Source organism: Amblyraja radiata, chromosome 10 (assembly GCF_010909765.2).
Source record: "Amblyraja radiata isolate CabotCenter1 chromosome 10, sAmbRad1.1.pri, whole genome shotgun sequence".
Classification (NCBI taxonomy): domain Eukaryota; kingdom Metazoa; phylum Chordata; class Chondrichthyes; order Rajiformes; family Rajidae; genus Amblyraja; species Amblyraja radiata.
This window is the reverse complement of record NC_045965.1, coordinates 33,728,019-33,750,168: the sequence shown is the minus strand read 5'-3', so window position 1 is coordinate 33,750,168 and position 22,150 is coordinate 33,728,019. Positions and strand designations below refer to the sequence as shown.

Genomic DNA, 22,150 nt, shown 5'->3' with positions numbered 1-22,150 from the left:
AGTTCTGCCCCGACTGTTTGAAGATGTTTCTGTACCTAGGTTTTAATATTTAAGCTGTCACTTATTTTGAGATAAATCTTGATTTTAAATTAGCATTGCCCTTCCAAAATGAAACATTACTCCTGCCCTGCCGCTCTTAAACAGTTGCCCATGTGTGAGGTTGTCATGCTCGGAGGTGGGGGAGGGTGTAGGAGAATGTGATGGCTGCGGAGATGTTTGAATGGGACAAGATAGGAATCCAAGTATTGGGAGTTTGGAGCAATGCCACCACCACACAAATTAAATAATGAAGGAGAAGATGGCAGAATAAACATGTGGACATGATCAAAGTAACAAAGAATGCCGCTTGTGGCTTTGGTGAGGACTGTTTCAGAGTCCAAGACTGACAGGAACTGTTTAGAGTAATTTAACGCTGATCAGTTGGCTAGAACCGATAGTGGCAGTCGCTTGAAAGTGAATAAAAAATCGCACTATGACTTGGGGGTCAGATAGAAGAGCAGCTAGCTACCCAATAGTGTATATCACTGTAAAATGAAACATGGATCCTTCCCACTACAATGATCACCATTTTCCACCTGATATGATCCTAAAATCCCCACCAAAATGAGACAAAAAACAGCAAAATGAACCCAGAACCATATCAGTGAGGGAAAGTACTATATGTCAAAGTATGATAAACAATGGCACAAAAAAAATAGCCAAAGAAGTATCGCGACAAAGGTAGAAAGGAAACATTGCACAATTGGACACATTGCGATCAATGCCTTGGAAGGTGTGTTGCTCCTATATGAACATTCCTCTGAACCCTCTCACTATTTGATCTCCTATTCAGACAGTGGAAAATAATGTCAGTTACATGCTTCTTATCGAGTCCACACAGAAGATTAGAAGTTGTTCAGCCAGAGCTGAACACACTTCTCGGCATCTGCATACAATGGTGTCTGTCTTGTGCTTCTTGTGCGTGGTGGTGGAAAGGTTTGTGAAAACAGGGCCGCGACATGAACGCTCTTTCCTTGACCCCAGTTACATGCTGAAAAATATGTTAAATGGTCGATGAAATGGACCTTGTTAAACTGCATCATCCGAGTTACCGCACTGTGTGTAATGCTTTAATTGATACATTTGCACTAAGGGTCAGCTCTTCATGTTGTGTAGAAATGCCTGTGCAGTAGCTATTATTATTTATGATTTTTACATAACATTTCCTGCTGGAGTACATTTTTGCAATGTGATATTTAATTTCATGCTTTTACCTGAAATTTAATGACAATTCAGAGTGGCACCCGCAGTGGGAATGGAGGACTTGTTTTAATTGCATAGGAGCCTTGTGAAAAAATGTCCTCATTACTGATTCATGTTTTACTCCAGATTCTGGTATGATGTTTTATTGTACATGTACCTGGCCCTTGTAAAACACAAAACACTTATTTTCAGAGAAATCTGGAACATCAGCTGTTCAGTGTTATTTTGCACAAAAATATTTAAGATTTTAGACTTCATTGCTTGTGAGATATTCACTGTACCTCATGGAATTGCAATGTTAAAACACCAGAAAACAGCTTCTAAACACATAAGTGCTGAGTAAGTGCTAAGGGGAGTTGAAAAATATCATTTGCATAGCTTGATGTACTTTATTAAAATGAGTCGGCCTTGAAGAATATTAACAGTCATTAACAAGAATCCATTTCTTACCCATAGTACATGTTTGATAGACCCTACAGCCGAAAACTGGAGATTGAAGCTGATGAAGTTGGACTGCAACTTGCTGCTAAGGTAACTTGTCTTCCACAAGATTTTGAACTTTTGGTGTGTCAATGTTTATTGAATAGTACTAGATTTCACATATGACCAGTTACTGATAACATGAACAATTCTTTCTGATATTTTGGGGAAAATGGTACACAATCTGATTTAAATTTCTATATGAGAGTATTTTGTCTCATGGAAGCAGAAAAATGCTTTGTCAAGATATTATGACTTTACATTTTTCATTGAGCAAGAATAGAGGAATTCTAAATTTGTAGAGAAAAAGTCTGTTTGTGATAGAAATCTGAGCTAAAATTCAGATGAAATGTTAAAATCAGCCCATTCCCAAAAGAGAAAGGTAGTTTAACATTTCAAATGGGACAATTGCCCAGTTGTATCCGAGGAGGCCACTGATTGATAGATCTTTTTTTCATTGATAACTTAAAACTCCAATGTTGTTGACTGCAGGTGAGGTTGTATCAGTCACCATTTGGTATTGCACCCAGTTCACCATCTTTTATGTGACCTCTCTCTTAAATCTAGGCATGCGTGGATGTGAGATCCAGCAGCGTATATTGGCAGCAACTGGAGTTGATGAAGATTGCTACTGGAACATGTCAAATTCCTGAATGGTTTTCCACACATCCGTCAAATCAACACCGAATTCAACACCTAGACAACCTGATTCCTAAGGTAAATAAGAACATGCATTGTTCAAGAAAACTGCAGACTTGCATGTTTAATCAGTTTAGTGTCATCGCCATTTATATCTAGTAGTTTTCTTTTATAATTAACTTTCATTCGATTTGAATGATCGACCAAAGAGGCTTCAATTTTGCAGAGACTCCATCTCTGCTCTGCATGTTACTTGAACCTAAAGGGCCTGTCCCACTTACGTGTCCTTAGCACGCAAATTACGTGACCTCGTGGTCGTGTTGAGCCGAGACGGTCCCGCGAAGGTCGGGAGCGATTACATGCATACACTCAGCCGTCTGGAGCGCGTGACGTCATTTGAAGATGGACACAAAGCTGGAGTAACTCAGCGGGACCGGCAGCATCTCTGGAGAGAAGGAATTGGTGACATTTCATGTCGAGACTCTTCTTCAGTCTGAAAAGAAGTGTCTTGACCCGAAAAGTCACCCATTGCTTCTCTCCAGAGATGCTGCCGGCCCCGCTGAGTCACTCCTGCATTTTGTGTCTCTCTTCAATTTTCTTGACCCCGCTCTGGGAGTAGAAGTGGGGGCGGATCCGGACCTCAACGGCCGTGAGCCCCAGGCCGAGTTCGGCGATCGTTTGCCTGCTTCTGCTGCTGTTAGAGGTTAGACGTTGCATCTCGCCAGGGTCTTGGGCCTGTCCCACTTTGGCCGTCAGTTCCACGACAGGCTGTTGGCGCGCGAAGATTTAGTTCACTGCAAGAATTTCGGAACCCCGCGCGATGTCGCGCACAACTACATATCCCTCCGCGCTTCTAAGTGGGACTGGCCCCGCGCGGCCATACAATTCCCATGTGCCTCAACTCAACCACGAGGTTGCGGAATTTGAGTGCCAAGGACACGTAAGTGGGACAGGCCCTTAACTAACCTTTTGATGTTGACGGTGTGAGTAATGTTCAACTTTGTCAAAAGACTGAGCTAAGATCCGCAGTGTCTTTACATAAAATGATATGCTAGTTTATCCATAGAGGCCAATCTGACATCTGCGACAGTGATCAGGTGCACCCGCAGTTGTCCCCTGACCCGCTGTTCAAATGAGCATCCAATGCACTGACCTCGTACAGGAGGGCACATTGTTGCCAGCAATTCTGCCTGATTTTGCCTTGGAGTCTGCTAAAGCATGCAAGCCTCACCACAACCGACAGATGTCTGTCTAGTTGGTCTAGGACTTTGGCATGGTATGATATTGACTCTCGCTGTCCCTGGTGGCTTTGCAAAGGTTGTATCTAGATATTCTGTACAGATTGGGGTCACCTGACATGTCAAACGTGGATGTCATTGGAGAATGGATCTCACGGTTCATCCATGGTTCTGTTTGGGGAACATTTAGATTCACTTCTTTGGCGTTGCAGTCCCTGCACGCTTACTGACAAAGTCTATAATGGCAGTGTAATATGCATTTAGGTCATTTATGTTGGCTAGACAATCCTTAAAAATGGACCAGTTCAAAAACGTCAAATACGAACTCATTGGTTTCCTCAAATCAGCGCTGTCCAACTTTCTGTATCTGATCCTCACGATTCAGTTACTGTTTGTAGGGAGAAGGGTCACATCGTAATGGTCTGTTTTTCCAAAATATGGGCATGGGATGAAATAGTAGTCATTCTTAATAGTTGTGTGTCTGTAGCGGAGTGTGTGGGCCTATGGTGTGACAGGAGATGTTGGTAGTGTTTTGGCAGCATACTTTTGAGGTGGGCCTGGTTGAAGTTCCTGGCTGTGATGAACAAGGATTTGGGGTAATTGGGGTAATTGGTTTCAAGGCTATTGGTCATTGTGTATAGTTCATCCAGTGCAAGCATCATGCCCACATGTTGTTGTCTTTAAATTACTGTCAGACAATAGACAATAGGTGCAGGAGTAGGCCAATTCGACCCTTCGAGCCAGCACTGCCATTCACAGTGATTGTGGCTGATCATCCACAATCAGTACCCCGTTCCTGCCTTCTCTCCATGTCCCCTGACTCTGCTATCTTTAAGAGCTCTATCTAACTCTCTCTTGAAAGCATCCAGAGAATTGGCATCCACTGCCTTTGAGGCAAAGAATTCCACAGATTCACAACCCTCTGTGTGAAAAATGTTTTCCTCAACCCCATTCTAAATGGCTTACCCGCTATGTCATCTGTTATAATTTTCTCCAGCATCTAGCCAGAGTGAATTTGTGTGGCAGATGGTAGGGACGTTAGATATTTCAGGTCTGTTGAACGGAAACGTGCCAGGACTGCACCACAAGTGATGTCCTAAGACTCGGATTATCAACCTCCAACAATCACAACCACCTTTCTTTGTGTAGCATATGAATCCAACATTGGGGTTTAGTTTCAGCTTAGTTCAGAGATACAGCGCGGAAACAGGCCCTTTGGCCCACACACTAAGGACAATTTACTATTTTTATCGAACCCAATTAACCTACATATCTGCACATCTTTGGAGCGTGGGATGAAACCGGAGAACTCGGAGAAAACAGGCAAACACCCAACGACAGCACCCTTAGTCGAACCTGGTCTCTGGTGCTGTAAGGCAGCAACTCTACTGCTGTGCCACCATGACGCCCTTGATGTGGGGAGTTTTACCCTTGATGTGCATTAACTTCAATGTTCTCGGGCACATCTGTCAAATGCTGCCTTGATGTTAAGGTTAGTCACTGCCACCTCACCTTAGGAATTCACTTTTGATGATCTCTATACCAGAGCTGTGATGAGTCTGGAGCTGAGTGTTCCTGGTCAAACTCAAACTTTGGGTTGGTGAGAAGATAGGCACCACATGGTAAAATGTTGGTGACACTTACCTTCATGAAGATTGAGCGTAAACTGATTGGACAGAAATTAGCTAGACTGAATTTGTCCTGCATTTTGTGCCTGGGCAGATGCCAGTGTTGTAACTGCACTGGAACAGCTTGACTGGAGGAGTAGATAATTGTGGAGTGCAGGTCTTTAGTACTACAGCTGTTGTCTGATCTTGTAGCTTTTACAGTGTTGTCAGCCACATCTTAATATAGCTTGAAGTGAATCAAATTGGCTGAAGACTTGTTTCTGCGAAGGTGGAGCTTTTAGGAGGAAGCTGAAATGGATCACTCACTGACTAAATACAGTTGTGATTGCTTCAGCTTTGTCGAAGGCACTTGCATGCTGGATCCCTTGTAGTTGAGCCAATTGATTTCAGATTTACACTGCCTGGAGTTGTGTTTGAGGGAGCTTTGAAAGACAATATTCAAGGTGTAACATGTGCTGGCTGCATAGGATACTGATTTGTGCTGGTGTTAAAAAATGATGTAAAATAGTTAAAATCTTATGAGTTCATAGAACAATCACAATATAATCTAAAAGTGTTTAAATCATCAGCAGAGTCTGAAATCCTAGTGGTGTGACATGCACCAGTAAACGTACGTTGATTTAGCTGTAACGTTGAAGGTTTCAATTGAGAGATCATGGGCTCACCTGGAGAAGTAGGAGAAATATAATTTTTAAAAATTGCCAATCAAATGGGAATTAAAGATATGGTAGAGACTCAACAAGGGAAAACAAGAGATAGTAAAAGATCAGCAAGGTGGTGAAACTGTAACTTGAGGATATGGGAAGGTAAGAAAGCTGATTGATTGGCAGAGCAGTGTTTGTGGAGCCTGGAGCATCTTATTTCCAAATATTAATGAAGTAGGTGATTCTGATTGTTCTCCATGAGTTGTATTTTGCTCCACAACGTGATGAGGTGAGAAAATCCTTATGGAAATGTTCACCATCAGCCTGGAGAACCGATTGGACAATGACATTGTATTGGAAACGTTTCTAAGAACTACCCAAATGCATAGGAAAAATGTTAAGAAACCAGGAAAGTTCCATTAATTAATTACTGTACAGGGAAATGATTAGACACTTCAAAAATCTGATGCAGTTGTATCCGGTTACAGAATATTTGCCATTTAATGTTGAAGATTGAATTTCTCAAAACAGCTCTTCAAAAAATAAGATGACAATCAATAATTTAAAACTCTCCAGGAGCTGGATGAAGTTGAAGAATCTCATGAGAGAAACAATGCAGAACAAATCCTTTGTCCACGTCGACCCATTTATATTATTCTTACATGAATCCCATTTCTTAAATTCTCTTCACATTCATATCAACTTCTCCCAGATTCTATCACTTACGCTCACACAAGGGACAGTTTACGGTCAATAAATCTACCGTCTGAGTGTCTTTCGGATGTGAGAGGAAGCACTATCACCTGGAGAATACCACGTAGTAACAGGAAGAATGTGTAAACGTTACACAGGCAGAATTTGACAGGTTAGGATTGAACCTGGGTCTCTGGTACCATGTGGCAGAGCCACTGTGCCGCCCATGCTATAGATATTTTCACATTTCTTTTGGTAGACAAACATGCTGGAGAAACTCAGCGGGTGAGGCAGCATCTGTGGAGCGAAGGAAATAGGCGACGTTTCAGGTCGAGACCATTCTTCAACTTTCTTTTCGTATTTTCATGGAATGCTAACATTGCTGGCAAGATCATTATTTAATACATGTCTCAAGATGTGCTCAAGAAGGTTGCTGATTTGTTTTCAACAAATTTTTTAAGTCCTTATGGTGAGAATCATCCCACTGCTTTGCTTTGCTTTGCTTGGGAGTTTCAAGATATTGAGCCAGTGGAGCAGCAGCAATATTTTTCCTATCAGGTGTTATGTTCATTCAGCTTCTTTTAGATAGACACAAAATGCTGGAGTAACTCAGACCTCTCTGGAGAGAAGGAATAGATGACAAATTGGGTCAAGACCCTTCTTCAGACTGAGATATAGGGGAGAGGGAAACTGGAGATATGGAAGGGTACAGAGAGAATGTAAAGTGTGAAACAACAGATCAAAGCAGACGATACTCAAGGAAATGTGGTATGATTCATTGTTGGCTGAGGGGAAGATGACAACGAGACATTGACAGTGAAACTAGTCGGTGATGGGGGAGGGACAAAGAAAGAGAGAGGGAAAGCAAGGGTTACTTAGAGTAGGTTTACTTAGTTAGAGAAATCAATATTCATACTGCCAGGTTGTAAGCTGCCCATGCCAAATATAAGGAGCTGTTCCTCCAATTATCTACATTTCCCTGATCATCGTCTGCTTTGATCTGTCCCTTTCATGCCTTACATTCTCTCTGTACACTTCCATATCTCCAATTTCCCGATCCCCTGATTCTCAGTCTGAAGAAGGGTCTCGACCTAAAACGTCATCCATTCCTTCTCTCAGGAGATGCTGCCTATCCTGCTGAGTTACTCCAGTATTTTGTGTCTATCTAGATGCTAGTTGTAACTGATTTGGGACAAGAAGATTAGGAAGATTACTGAAATGCATTTTTATATGATATACACTGCTGACAATGTGTGCACAGGTGAAGGTTATGAATGTTAGTTACACAAGAGTACACAAGAGACCAATAATATAATTGCTTTGTCCTAGATAGGGGAACTTCATTAAATCTGAAAAAGTGGAGCTCACCAAATTCCTGATTGTACTTTGCAGAATTTGGGAAGTCAGGAGACGAGTCATCTCTGCATCAAACCCAGCTTTCAGTATGCTTTTGTAGTCAATGTGTTTGGCTGCCCCATGTAAGAGATTGTATGGGAGAAGGGGAGATTATACAAGTTAAGGTGCAGATTTCTGGGCACGCCAATACATATACCACAAACAGCTTCTCTAACCATAGTGATTTCTAACCCAAGATCCAAATTAAGGGTCTCCACCCAAAAGGTAATCTGTCCATTTCCCTCTAAGGATTAGATTAGATTAGATTAGATAGCCTTTATTGGCATTCAGACCGAAGTCTGAACGAAATTGCAGCAGTCATACATACAATACAATACAATAAAAAACAACAATAAACACATATTAACATCCACCACAGTGAGTCCACCCAGCATTTCCTCACTGTGATGGAGGCAAAAGTCTTTAGGTCTGCAGTCTCTTCCCTCCTCTTCTCCCTCTGCGCTGAGGCGATCCCCCACCGGGCAATGTTAAAAACTGTCCCGCGGCTCAATCACCGCGCCCCGGGGTGGTCGAAGCTGCCGCCCACCAGTCCTTCTGACGCAGCCGCTGGCCCGCGGCCGAACCCCGGACTCAGGCCACCACCGCCAGAACACCGTCCCAGCCACCCTCACGTGAGTATCGTGCCGTCTTCCCTCGGGCTGGGCCGCCCCCGACATGGGCGCCGTACCTCCCTCGGGCTGGGCCGCCCCGACATGGGCGCCGTACCTCCCTCGGGCTGGGCCGCCCCGACATGGGCGCCGTACCTCCCTCGGGCTGGGCCGCCCCGACTTGGGCGCCGTACCTCCCTCGGGCTGGGCCGCCCCGACATGAGCGCCGTACCTCCCTCGGGCTGGGCCGCCCCGACTTGGGCGCCGTACCTCCCTCGGGCTGGGTCGCCCCGACTTGGGCGTCGCTTCTTCCCCGGGCCGGGCCGCCCCGACATGGGCGCCGTACCTCCCTCGGGCTGGGCTGCCCCGTCATGGGCGCCGTACCTCCCTCGGGCTGGGCTGCCCCGACTTGGGCGCCGTACCTCCCTCGGGCTGGGCCGCCCCGACATGGGCGCCGTACCTCCCTTGGGCTGGGCCGCCCCGACTTGGGCGCCGTACCTCCCTCGGGCTGGGCCGCCCCGACATGGGCGCCGTACCTCCCTCGGGCTGGGCCGCCCCGACTTGGGCGCCGTACCTCCCTCGGGCTGGGCCGCCCCGACTTGGGCGTCGCTTCTTCCCCGGGCCGGGCCGCCCCGACATGGGCGCCGTACCTCCCTCGGGCTGGGCTGCCCCGACATGGGCGCCGTACCTCCCTCGGGCTGGGCCGCCCCGACTTGGGCGTCGCTTCTTCCCCGGGCCGGGCCGCCCCGACATGGGCGCCGCTCCTCCCTCGGGCTGGGCCGCCCCGACATGGGCGCCGCTCCTCCCTCGGGCTGGGAACGCCATACCTCCCCGAGCTCGGCCACTCCGACGGGAGCACCGTTCCTTCCTCGGGCCAGGCCGCCCTCCCGGGAGCTTCACAGCCCCTCACGGAAGCACTGTTCCAGCCCCGAGCCGGGCCGCCCTCACGGGAGCGAGCTCAGGGCGAGTCCTGGCGGGCTCTGCCTCCGGAGCCTCGAGGTCGCCAGCTCCGCCATTAGGCCTCAGCGCAGACGGAGGCAGAGAAGGGGAATACGACAAAAAGTCGCATTCCCCCGCAGGGAGAGAAAGCAAGCCCCGTTTCAACCCCCCCCCCCCAAACACAAACTAAAAACCAAAACTAGACTAACCAAAAACGAAATAAACAACACAAAAAACACAAAACAAACAGGACTGCCGGTGAGCCGCTGCAGCCAGAGCCGCGCCGCCACTCCGAAGGATGCTGCCGAACCTGCTGAATTCCCCCAGCAGCTCTCTTTTATTGCTACACCATTTGTGCAGTGGGTTGGAACTCGCTTGGTTTAAAGATGCCACACCTCCTTGCAGCTTTTGGAAGCTTCAAATGAACGTTAGAAGGATTGAGAACATCAGACCTGGTGGTGACCGCATAGTGCACATTCGGGCTTTGTGAGTAAGTTTAGTTTCATTTAGTCCAAAGATACAGTGAGGAAACAGGCCCTTCGGCGCACCGAGCCTGCGCCAACCAGCGACCCCCATACACCAGCACTATCCTACACACTGGGGACAATTTTACCGAAGCCAATCAACCTACAAACCTATTCGTTTTTGGAGTGTGGGAGAAAACCGGAGCAACCGGGGAAAACCCATGTGGTCACAGGGAAAATGTACAACACCGGGCAGACAGCACCGATATTTAGGATCGAATACGGGTCTCTGTTCCTAAGCTCATAAGTTATATGAGCAGAATTAGGCCATTCAGATCATCAAGTCTACTCCTCCATTCAACCATGGCTGATCTATCTTTCCTTCTAAACCCTATCTCCTGCCCCATTTTCCGGCGCTGCAAAGTAACAGCCGTACCGCTGCACCACCGTGCTACCACGTAAGCTGCAGGACTAATGCACGAGAAACCTCTCATACACAGTGATGTGATACTTTCCACTGAAGTGCCATTGAAGGCATTTCTTTAAATTATATTTAAATATTAAAAAATAAACTGGATTTTAAAATCCCTATTACAGTCTCTTCTGCAAATGCTATTAGAATAATGCTTTGTTGTTAATGGGTTTGGTGCCCTAGAAGTGTTCTACAGCAGCTGGGCATTGGAAGTAATTTGTTAACTTGTGTCACACTTTTATACATTATTACGTTTTCTCATTGGGACGACAATACTCCTTCGAGCCCAGCAGGCAAACTCTGCTGTGTCCTTGCTCATTCCAGTATTTTGCAAAAGACAGAGCGAAGCCACAACTCTATTGACAGGTCTATGAATGATTAATTTAACAGGAAAGCAGTCTTACTGCAAACCCATGTTCCCATTCTGTGGAAATAAGACATGGATAAAAATGCTTATTTATGGTCAGTTGAATGATGACTTCTGCTGAAATTGACAAACTGGCCCTTCAAGGTGAATGTCAGGCTTGGTTTAGACAATTTGCCAGATTGCCTGAGCTCTGAGATGGGTTTTCAAAATTGGATAAAGTGGAGCATCTATTGATAAAAATAACACACTAAAGTGGCATATTACCCATCTTCTGTGAAGTAAAAATATGCTTATCCTACCTCCATCTGTAGTCATGCAAGTGCTCTTACTCTGCTGTGTGAATATAAAAGTAGTGTCACACAAACCTATCAATTCGAAAAGCCATATTTCTAGTAAGTAAAGGAACGTGCTTTGTTGTAGATAATGGGAAAGAAAATTGACGTGGCCAAAAGAGGCACAAAGTTGATGGCACCACCCTGTGCATATCAATGCATGACAACCACAATCTGAGCCAAATCTGATTTAGTGTAATTGGTAAACCACATGTGCCAAATGTGTGCCACTTTTTAGCTCGCAGGAAATCTACCATCACCCGCCTTGATCATGTCGGATGTTTGGCTTTTATGTTTGAGTAGCTTTTTATACATTTCAGAAATATGCATGTTTAGTTTGAGGCGTTATATATTTTATTAGAGAAGTTCATCAGGTGGTTTTGGCAACATTTTATCCCACTCAAAAACAGATTATTTAGTCATTGAAATGCAAAAAAAAAAAGAATTTGGAAATTTGAAATAAAAAGCAATAACTGCTGGACATATTGAGCAGGCCAAGCAGCATCTGTGAATAGAGGGGCATTTTTAAGATTGACAAACTTTCATCAGAACATGGAAGGTTCAGCTATGTGGCTCATTACTTCAATACTGTTTATAGACCATTGCTACATATCATTTGGCTGGTATTATTGCCCATGTTGAAGAACCCCTCTTCAGAAATATTTCTTTGACATGTGATTTAGAAAGTTGCTGAGTTACAAAAAGTTTTGCGATCAGAAGTTTCAGCTTTTGTTTGTTTCTTTGTGCAGGGATTTAAGGCAAGTAATTTCCAACCAAAAAGTAGCATTACAATATATTTTATCCAATAAAATGATAAATATAAGAGAATTATAATTAAAAAGCAGGGCTTGGAGACACTTTAACCATTCAGTTAGAATATTTGCAGTGGTTAGAGGCTGTTATTTAGTAAAAATCATTGAAGATTAATGGGCAAATTTGTAGTTGGAATGTTAACAAGGCACATAAAATAACAAATGTAAATAAACAATGGAAGCACAAGGATCACAAGAGGAGTAAGGTCAACAAACTTTTAAGTACATCCAGCATTTATTTTGAGCACTTAATTTAACCACCGGTATACCTCCTCCTAATTTTTATTGCAATGCCCCTTTTCCCAGATTGCTGTATAAATGAAGCCACCAAATGCTTCCACATTCATTCTCTGGGTTTGAATAGAGACTTGCCTTCCCTGTAAAAATATTTAATGTTAAAGTGTTCAATTTTTCTAATTTCAGGCATAATAGAGGTATATGTTGACAATTAATAAAATTTCTGACTCTTTGATTCACATATTTTACTATTTGCTGCCACTACAGAATGAGGAATGCAAAGTGACCCATCTACTGTAAGTCACTGATAAATAAAGATTGTTAAGGTTGACTGGTTCTCAAGCTATACAATTCCATTTCCACAGGCAAGTTTTTACTATCTGCAAATCTAAGGAGATACAGGATGAACCTTTTTTGTAATCATTCAAGTAAATGCTATGGCCATATATTGAATATCTCCATAACTATCTTATCTCTGTAATTAATAATAAGTACCAGATTCAGATTCAAATTTTATTGTCATTGTGCAGTGTACAGTACAGAGACAATGAAAAGCAGTTAGCATCTCCCCAGAAGAGCGAACATAGAATAATGAGCAATAAATATATATACGTAAAAACTTTAAACAATACATTTTTAAAAGATTTAAATAATTAACTTGTTTCTAAGAAAATTCATGAACTCGTGCGGTTATTCCACTTATTTCAAGCAGTTTGTGTTACGTATATTGAAATTAAAATTGTAGTGGATTTTGAAGGTCTATGAACCATTTTTAATGTTGCTATCCAGAGATGAACTACCTTTAAATTCCTTGTAACATCTGTTGTTTGCCACATATTTGCAAGTTTGTAATCACCTATACTTCGAATTTGCATTTGTATCACATCACTCTTTGGAGAAATGAGTCTTAAAATCTTCAAATGTACTAGTTTCATCCTTGACTTCATACTAATTTAAGTGAACTGTACTCTTAAAACAGCCCAACATACTTACACAAGGCTCACCTGGTTGAAAGTACTCATTGTTTATTTTGATGTGTTACAGTGCATTCGGAAAGTATTCCGACCCCTTCAATTTTTCCACATTTTGTTACGTTACAGCTTTATTTTAAAATTGATTAAACTAATTTTTTTTTTATCATCAATCTACTCACAATACCCCAGAATGAAGAAGCAAAAGCAGGTGTTTAGAAATTTTTGCAAAGTAATTAAAAATAAATAACTGAAATATCAAATTGAGCTTAGGTTCATCCTGTTTCCATTGATTATCCTTGACAAGTTTCTACAACTTGATTTGAGTCCACCAGTGGTAAATTAAATTGATTGGACATGATTTGGAAAGGCACACACCTGTCTACATAAGGTCCCACAGTTGACAGTACATGTCAGAGCAAATACCAAGCCATGAAGACAAAGGAATTGCCCGTAGACCTCCGAGACAGGATTGTGTCGAGACACATTGTAGGTCCCAAAGAGCACAGTGACCTCCGTCATGCTTAAATGGAAGAACTTTGGAACCACCAGGACTATTCATAGACCTGGCTGCCCGGCCAAACTGAGCAATCAGGGGAGCTGATCACCTCCCTTGGTCAGGGAGGTGATCAAGAACCCGATGGTCACTCTGACAGAACTCCAGAGTTCCTCTGTGGAGATTGGAAAACCTTCCAGAAGGACAACTATATCTGCAGCACTCCCACCAATTAGGTCTTTATGGTAGAGTGGCCAGATGGAAGCGACTCCTCAGTAAAATACTTGGAGTTTGCCAAAAGGCATGAGAAACAAGATTCTCTGGTCTGATGATACCAAGATTGAACTCTTTGGCCTGAATGCCAAGCGTCACGTCTGGAGGAAACCAGACACCGCTCATCACCTGGTCAATACCATACCTACTGTGAAGCATGGTGGTGGCAACATCATACTGTGGGGATGTTTTTCAGTGGCAGGAACTGGGAGACTAGTCAAGATCAAGGGAAAGATGAACGGAGCAAAGTACAGAGAGATCCTTGATGAAAACCTGCGTTCTGGACCTCAGACTGGGGTGGAGGTTCATCTTCCACAGGACAACGACCCTAAGCACACAGCCAAGACAATGCAGGAGTGGCTTTGTGACAAGTCTGTGAATGTCCTTGAGTGGCCCAGCCAGAGCCCGGACTTGAACCCGATCAAGTATCTCTAGAGGGACCTGAAAATAGATGTGCATCAACGCTCCCCATCCAACCTGATGGAGCTTGAGAGGATCTGCTGAGAATAATGGGAGAAATGATCCAAATACAGGTGTGCCAAGCTTGTAGCGTCATACCCAAGAAGACTTGAGGCTGTAATCACTACCAAAAGTGTGTCAACCAAGCACTGAGCAATGGGTCTGAATACTGATGTAAATGTGACATTTAAGTTATTTATTTTTAATTACTTTGCAAAAATTTCTAAACACCTGTTTTCGCTTTTTTTATTGTGGGGTATTGTGTGTAGATTGATGATAAAAAAAATGAATTTAATCCATTTTAGAATAAGATTGTAACGTAACAAAATGTGGAAAAAGTGAAGGGGTCTGAATACTTTCTGAATGCACTGTATACAAAATGATTTCCGCATCATTAGCTTTTGCCATGCAGTGCTACTGTGAGAAAGCAACTGGAAAGACTCTTGATTTTTGTTTAATATGCCACTACAATGAAGCAACTCTCGAACAATGCACAATGGCCCTCTCCTACCCATGAAAAATACCTGCGACTGATACTGTTTTGTCTGTGAAACCTGTTGAGCAACACATGTAAATAGAGGTCACACAGCTCACTCCCTTTTCATAGAGCCATAGAGTTTCATTCTTCTCTGACACATATTTTATGATAACAGCATTAAAATTTGTTATCTATATTGTATATTTTGGGGATCAATTATTGTACAACTCTGTCGGAAAAGTGATGAGGCTGGAAAGATGTTCTGGTGGCTCTTGATCTGTAGAATATTGTGAGAAGGCGAATGTGGCATAACAAAAGTCACCTTGTACGTTGGTGAGCTCTAAAAACCTAGATGCAGTTTCCTACTCTCTTGAGTAGCATCGTTACCAACGTATGAAAAATAACATTTGACAACAGCAACATTTCAGTTTTGACACTTCGCTTTCTCTGCTGAACTGCGCAAGAGAAAGACTCTTGGAAGTTCGACATGTGCTGACAGTATGATTTAACCACGTTGTTTTAATCATGTTCCAGACACCGTAAATCACTGTCGGCATAATTAGGACACAATTATTTCCACTGATTTCCATAATAATATGGTATCTTGTTGATTGATTGACACTCATAGAAATTTTTTTTTCAGCACATATCTAATTTGCATTTGTTTAGTTGGTTCATAGCCAACACATTTAATGGTTTGTCTGATTTCACTGAAAAATCCATTTGCTGGAGGGTTTGATGGGAAGAAGGTAGATGTTGGAGAATGGCTGGGGAAGGGGGAGGTGGCTGAAGGAGTGTGACATTTCATTGAAATCTTCGAAAGTAGAACCTCACTAAATTATGCTTACTTAACTTACTAATTATTTCCTTCGTTGATCAGGGAACTGTTTTCCATTGGCTTGGGAGTCATAAGCAGTAGCTACGGAAACATTCTCACTAACACAGTAAGAAGAAAGATTATGCCTGAATGTCTTCATATGGCAAGATTCTAAGTACAGAAGCCTTTGCCGCCTAAAGTAGATAAATATTTAAAACAAAATGACGGAGAGGGCAAGGCAGAGCTATTTTTGAATACTTAAGGGCCTGTCCTTGGCACGCAAATTACGAGACCTTGTGGTCGCGTTGAGCCGAGACGGTCGAGCGAAGGTTGGGCCCGATTACATGCGTTCGCACAGCCATCTGGAGCGCGTGACGTAATTTGAAGAAGGACACAAAGCTGGAGTAACTCAGCGGGACCGGCAGCATCTCTGGAGAGAAGCAATGGGTGACGTTTTGTGTCGAGACTCTTCTCAATCTGAAAAGAAGGGTCTTGACCCGAAACGTCAACCATTGCTTCTCTCCAGAGATGCTGCCGGTCCCGCTGAGTTATTCCTGCATTTTGTGTCTATCTTCAATTTTCTTGGCCCCGCTCTGGGAGTAGGAGTGGGGGCGGATCTGGACCGCAACGGCCGTGAGCCCCAGGCCGAGTTCGGCAATCATTTGTCTGCTTCTGCTGCTGTTGAAGGTGAGACGTTGCGTCGCGCCAGGGTCTTGGGCCTATCTCACTTTGGCCGTCTGTTCCGCGACAGGCCGTTGGCACGCAAAGATTTTGTTCACTACAAGAATTGTGGACCCCCACGCGATGTCGGGACAGGCCCGCACAACTCCATACCCCTCCGCGCTTCTAAGTGGGACCGGCCCCATGCGGTGCCCGTACACCTCAAGCGACCATGAGGTTGCGTAATTTTGCGAGCCAAGGATGCGTAAGTGGGACGGGTCCTTTAATGTACTGATATTGTAGGCTGAACGCCCCTTGTGTTTTAGACTAGATTTATCGTATTGTTTAATTATAGCAAATGAGGCCGCTCAGCTTATCAAGTCTTGGCAAGTTTTTGGAGAAATTCCATCAGATTGTTTCCCTGTAACTTATTGCTTATTCTTTCTTATGACATAATGTACGCAGACAGCACCCAAGGTTAGGGCTGAAGCTGGATCCTGGGAACTGGGAGGCAACAGAACCTCTAAACTGAAGGCTTATACTCTGCTGTACACATCTACAAAATGCAATGGCTGCAGTTGCTACCATTCACACTTGAGCCAGGAGCATGCGCGTTGTTGATGTAATTCATGTCCACTTCATGATTCTTCTGATTTAAGTATTTTCTTACCTAAGTAAGCACAATATTTCAAATGTGCTTCAATGCAGTGCTTTCGAAAGGCTCTACAAATTAACATGGAACTATTTATTTTTGTTAAGGCTACTTGTATGAAACCTTGGACTTAATTAATGAAGATGTCCAATCCTAGCTGGTGACATTGTGCAAGACATCTAAAACATCAAGATGGTTGATGTAACTAAGATGATATTCTATTATTGTGAATCTGTTTGATAACCGATCAAAGCAATAAGACTTGGGCGACAGATGCTGGGAAACATTGCTGGCTCTGAGGTGATATGGAAACAAAGAGCAAACACCACTGTTGAGAAGGTGAATGTCACTTATTTCCAGGAAACTAGCAATGCATGTAGTCCACAGAGAATCCCAAAGGATTGCCCACTAAGGGCATATTATTACAGAACAAATGACAGATGATGAGGATATTTATAGGCAACGACGCATGCTGTATGTACAGGCGAATATTCTCTTGTGTAAATTTGGTGCGTGTGCAGATGTGGTGAAGATGTCGCTATTTAGAGCATACTGCACACCACTCTACACTGCGCACCTGTGGTCGAACTATGGAAAGACAAGTATGCAGAGACTAAAGGTGGGATGCCATGAGAACACTGCTAAGGAAACCTAGATGGTGTAGTACCAGTAATATGTTTGTGGCTGAAGGAGTCAGTACTTTAGAAGCTATCCTAAGACATCACATGTATAAATTCATTTGCAGGATAAATTACTTTAAAAATGTGATTATTGTGGCCTTGTCAAACATAAGGGTTAGCACTACACGCTACGAATCCCAGCTGTGGAGACACTGGTATCGTTGTCTCGTGTAGGACATTGATCATTCTTTTAATCTGGATTTTTAACTTATGTATTGTGTTTTTTTTAATATATAATTTATGATGCTTTTATAAGTGATATACTAAGATTTTATATGTACTTTATGATATTTAATATGCAATGCATTTTTTAATGTAATGTTGCCCCTTGTCTGGACCTCGAGTCCGTAATAAAGTTTTTTATTATTATTATTATTATTATTATTATTATTATTATTATTATTATTATTATTATTATTATTATTATTATTAAGTCATAGAGCTATTCAGCATGGAATCAGGCCATTTGGCCCAACTCATCCATGTTGACCAATTTCCCTAACCAAGCCAGTCCCACTTGGCTGTATCTGGCCCATATCTCTCCAAGTCTTTCCTGTCCACATATTTGCCCAATGTCTTTTAAATGCTGTGATTGTGTCCACCTCTAACACTTCCTCTGGCATCTCATAACACATATGCGCCACAGTGCCAGACACTTGTGTGTTATTTAATAATTCACAAATCTTTGGGGAAAATAAAGGGTGCCTTTGAATTTATTATACATTTTACTGATGTTTAAAGTCATATTTTTGGAGATACAGCATAGAAACCGGCCCTTCGACCCACCGAGTCCACTCTGGCCATCGATCACCCATTCACACTATGTTATCCCATCCACTCCCTCCACACCTGGGGAAATTTAGAGAGGCCAACTAGCCTACAAACCTGCACGTCTTTGGGATATGGGAGGAAACTGGAGCACCCGGATTAAACCCATGCAGTCACAGGGAAAACGTGTAAACTCCACACAGACAGCGCCCAAGGTACGGATTGAACCCAGTATCAGGCACTGTGAGGCAGCCGCTATATCAGCTGTGCTACTGTGCCGCCCTTAAATATTTGAAAGGGTCTATTTTGGCCTTGTACAGTATTTGTACAGATTTATAAAGATGCAATATCTATGTAGTATCTTCCCTCTCATACCATAGGCTCTCGTCTTCTTTGGCAGACTCACCTGCGGCACCTTATTAAAGGCCATTATTTAGTTTCCTTACTTCCTTCTAAGGCAACAAGCAATATTAAAGAGAGTACATCTGGGTAAAATTGATGGGGATTTGGAGGGAATAAAATAGGGTCAGTGTCGTATTTGTATGAATACAGCATGCAAATTTGATGGTTTGCTTGGACTCTGGGTAATTTTTTTGAAATTCCCTAATTGGTCACTAGAGCTTAAATGTCAATTTCAAAGAACACCAGAGGTCAGAATTAATGCTTATTTTGATGCTTAGTTGAATAAAATATGTCGTTTAACTCTGAAAGAGAAGAAGATATTTAATGAGAATTAGAAATTGTAATATAAGCGGACTGGAATTCCTTGTAGTCAAATTGATGCTTGTTTCAGACCACACATTCAAAACCTGCTGATCAAACTTGTAATGGATGCTGCTTCTTTCAGGAGCATTACACCTGAGTACTGCTTTTTCATTGTTGCAGGCTCTCAAGCTGCGAGAGGACTGTGGTTGCCCTTCCCTACCGAGTATAGACCCACGGTTGGTTTTCAAGCTTAGCATGGAGGAACTGATGAACCGTTTGAAGAAGTGGGATGAACCAATCTGCAGAGTTTCTGGAGACGAGCAGCTACCTCCACAACGTGAACTTGAGCCAATCTTCATGAAGAGAATACCTGCTGTAGTTGCAGTACAGGCACTCCAAAACACAGTCAGCTCTCAGAATTAAATGTATTTTATATCATGCACTGCAAATAAGCAATTTGTGTTTCTAAGTTAACTGAAAAGAGGGAATTGGAAATAATGTGGTTCTAAAAACAATTATTTTGTGTATTCTTGATTTTTTTAGGGTTCTTCTGGTTGTTCTTTGATTGTTTCTTCAGTTGGGAATGGTTTTGTTTTGTTCTAACAACGTGGAAAATCTACTACTTGGGGAAAACATAGTTTGTGACAAGGCCTCTTGGAATATCAATTCACAGCTATGTTCTTTAGAGTCCCTGTGGCAAAAAAAACATATTAGCAGCGATGGATTTCTGGCCAGTGAGTCCTTTTCTTAAGGTGATTATGTGATAATCATGGGATGTGTATGATTTAAAGCAAACTATGTGAAAAACGTTGTAAATTAATCCAGAGCACAAGAGATTGTAGATGCTGGAATCTGGAGTAAAAAATAAACTGCAAACCCTCCACAGATGTTGCCTGATGCCCAAAGTTCCTCCAGCAGCTTGAGTAAGAGGACATTGGTGGAGTAAAGGATTGGAACAATGAGAGGTCAATAGAACAGGCTGAAAGTGCTATAGACCTGCACGGGAAGGTAGATGCTCCCACCCCCACGAGTCTCGGGCAGATGGGGCTCGTCAGCCTGGGAAGGCAGTCCATCTAGGAGAAGGAAAACTCTGATTTTAAACCTCCACTGCTTGTGGCCATATCCAGTCATAGAAAAGGCTCCAGGAGTAAACCTCAAGAAAATCCGGAGTCGGAGCCGCTAAGGCAGTTCGTCGTTGTCTACAATCTCGACCTGGCTGCTCCTGCGACGGTGCTGGTGCCAAACTGTTACGGCCCTTTGGATCGATCAGCGACATGGAGGGGAGGGGGGGCAACAGCCTGTCCTCCATATGACATCGCCCAGGCTTGCATCCAACCAGGATGCGTCACCCATGGTCAGTCATGACCGAGGGGGGCCTACTACATGAGTTTGGTGATAATATTTAGAGCTGCTGCTCTTATCAAATGCAGGTACAAACTGCAAACTTTGCAGTGTTTTTTAACGATAGAATTGAATTACTTCTATGATATATTTTGTCCATTACACCTGAGTACTGCTTGGTAAAAATAAAATGTCTCTATTAATGGGGGAAACGCATTCTGCTTTTACATTTTTTGATCGGTAAGAATCTCTCAGTACCTTCCAAAGTGCAGGGTTAATAATTCTCCCTGTTGGTGGGGAACAGTAGAAATGTCGTACAAAATAGATTTCCTATTAGATGTATGCAGTTTTAATTGCAATGAATTTGAAGAAATTCTTGTACATAAAATATTTTTCTGAATTATGAATATCTGCCATTTTCATATATATCATACTGGCCTTGTACACTCAAACAAATAAAACGTTGCCTAAGTAATAAGTTTCCAGCATGGATCAGACACTGTTCAGCCAAAGGTGTCATCTTGTGAAACTACTTATTTTACTCTGTAAAATGACCAACATTTTGTTTTTTGTTTCCAGTTCATACTTTCAGATGAGCATACTTTCAGATTTTATTGACTACTCAAATATGTATATGCTTCAGTATTTTCATTTAAGACAAATTCTGATGTTGCCAAGAAAGTATCTGCTGTGGAAGGTGGGATAGTGGCACAGCTGGTGAAAGTGATGCAGATTCGATCCCAACCTCTGCTGCTGTCTGTGTGGAGTTGTATGTTCTCCCTGGGATGCACGGGTTTTCCCCTGGGTTTTCCCCTGGGTTTTCCGGTTTCTTCCCGAATCACAAAGATGTCACTGAATTGGCCACTGCAAATTACCCCAAATGTGTAGGCGAGTAGAATCTGGAAGGAATTGATGGAGAGAATAGGTTTCAGGGAAAATAAGTGGATGGGATTGTTCTATGAGCCAGCATAGAATTGATGAGCTTTGAAAGGTCATCTCCTGCATCTTAAGGAAATGTGGAAAAGTAATCTTTCAAAGAAGTACTTAATTAAAAATAGTTTTACAGGTTATTATTTATAGTTTCAGACTCAAATGCTCTGGATTTGTAGAGTAGCATTTAATTGGGATTGGAGTCTAAAATATGAGCCTAAACAATTACATAAAACGTGGAAGGAATATTTTTCCAGAGTTCCTCTGTCCAGTTATCAGGTAGTGAAAGTAAGAGGTAGAAATGTGTTTCAGAAATGTTATTTAGCTCATGTATTGTGTAATGACCATTATTTCCAGTTTTTAAATTTGTGTTGATTTTTGTCGTTTCATTCTATTGTTTCATAGAAACATAGAAAATAGGTGCAGGAGTTAGCCATTCGGCCCTTAGAGCCAGCACCGCCATTCAACATGATCATGGCTGATCATCCAAAATCAGTACCCTGTTCCTGCTTTCTCCCCATATCCCATGACCCCGTTAGCCCTAAGAGCTAAACATAACACTCTTACATTCTTCATTTTGTGCTCGGATGAGGCCCCCAGGGTTGCGTCCTCAGCCCCCTACTGTACTCCCTGTACACACATGACTGTGTGGCTAGGTTCAGCTCCAACTCAATAATTAAGTTTGCTGATGACACTGGTGGTGGGCCTGATCTCAGACAACGATGAGAAG

At 42.9% G+C, this 22,150-nt stretch overlaps 1 protein-coding gene across 1 annotated transcript in view; it reads left to right on the top strand.

Annotated features, from left to right (window-relative positions):
• Positions 1–20,968, top strand: part of oma1 (OMA1 zinc metallopeptidase) — a 59,593-nt gene extending 38,625 nt beyond the window's left edge. Inside the window, 3 exon segments of the mRNA XM_033028516.1 lie at positions 1,699–1,773; positions 2,290–2,439; positions 19,330–20,968. Coding sequence (XP_032884407.1) covers positions 1,699–1,773; positions 2,290–2,439; positions 19,330–19,572 — 468 coding nt within the window. The 3' untranslated portion in view covers positions 19,573–20,968.
• Positions 20,969–22,150: the final 1,182 nt, after the last annotated feature.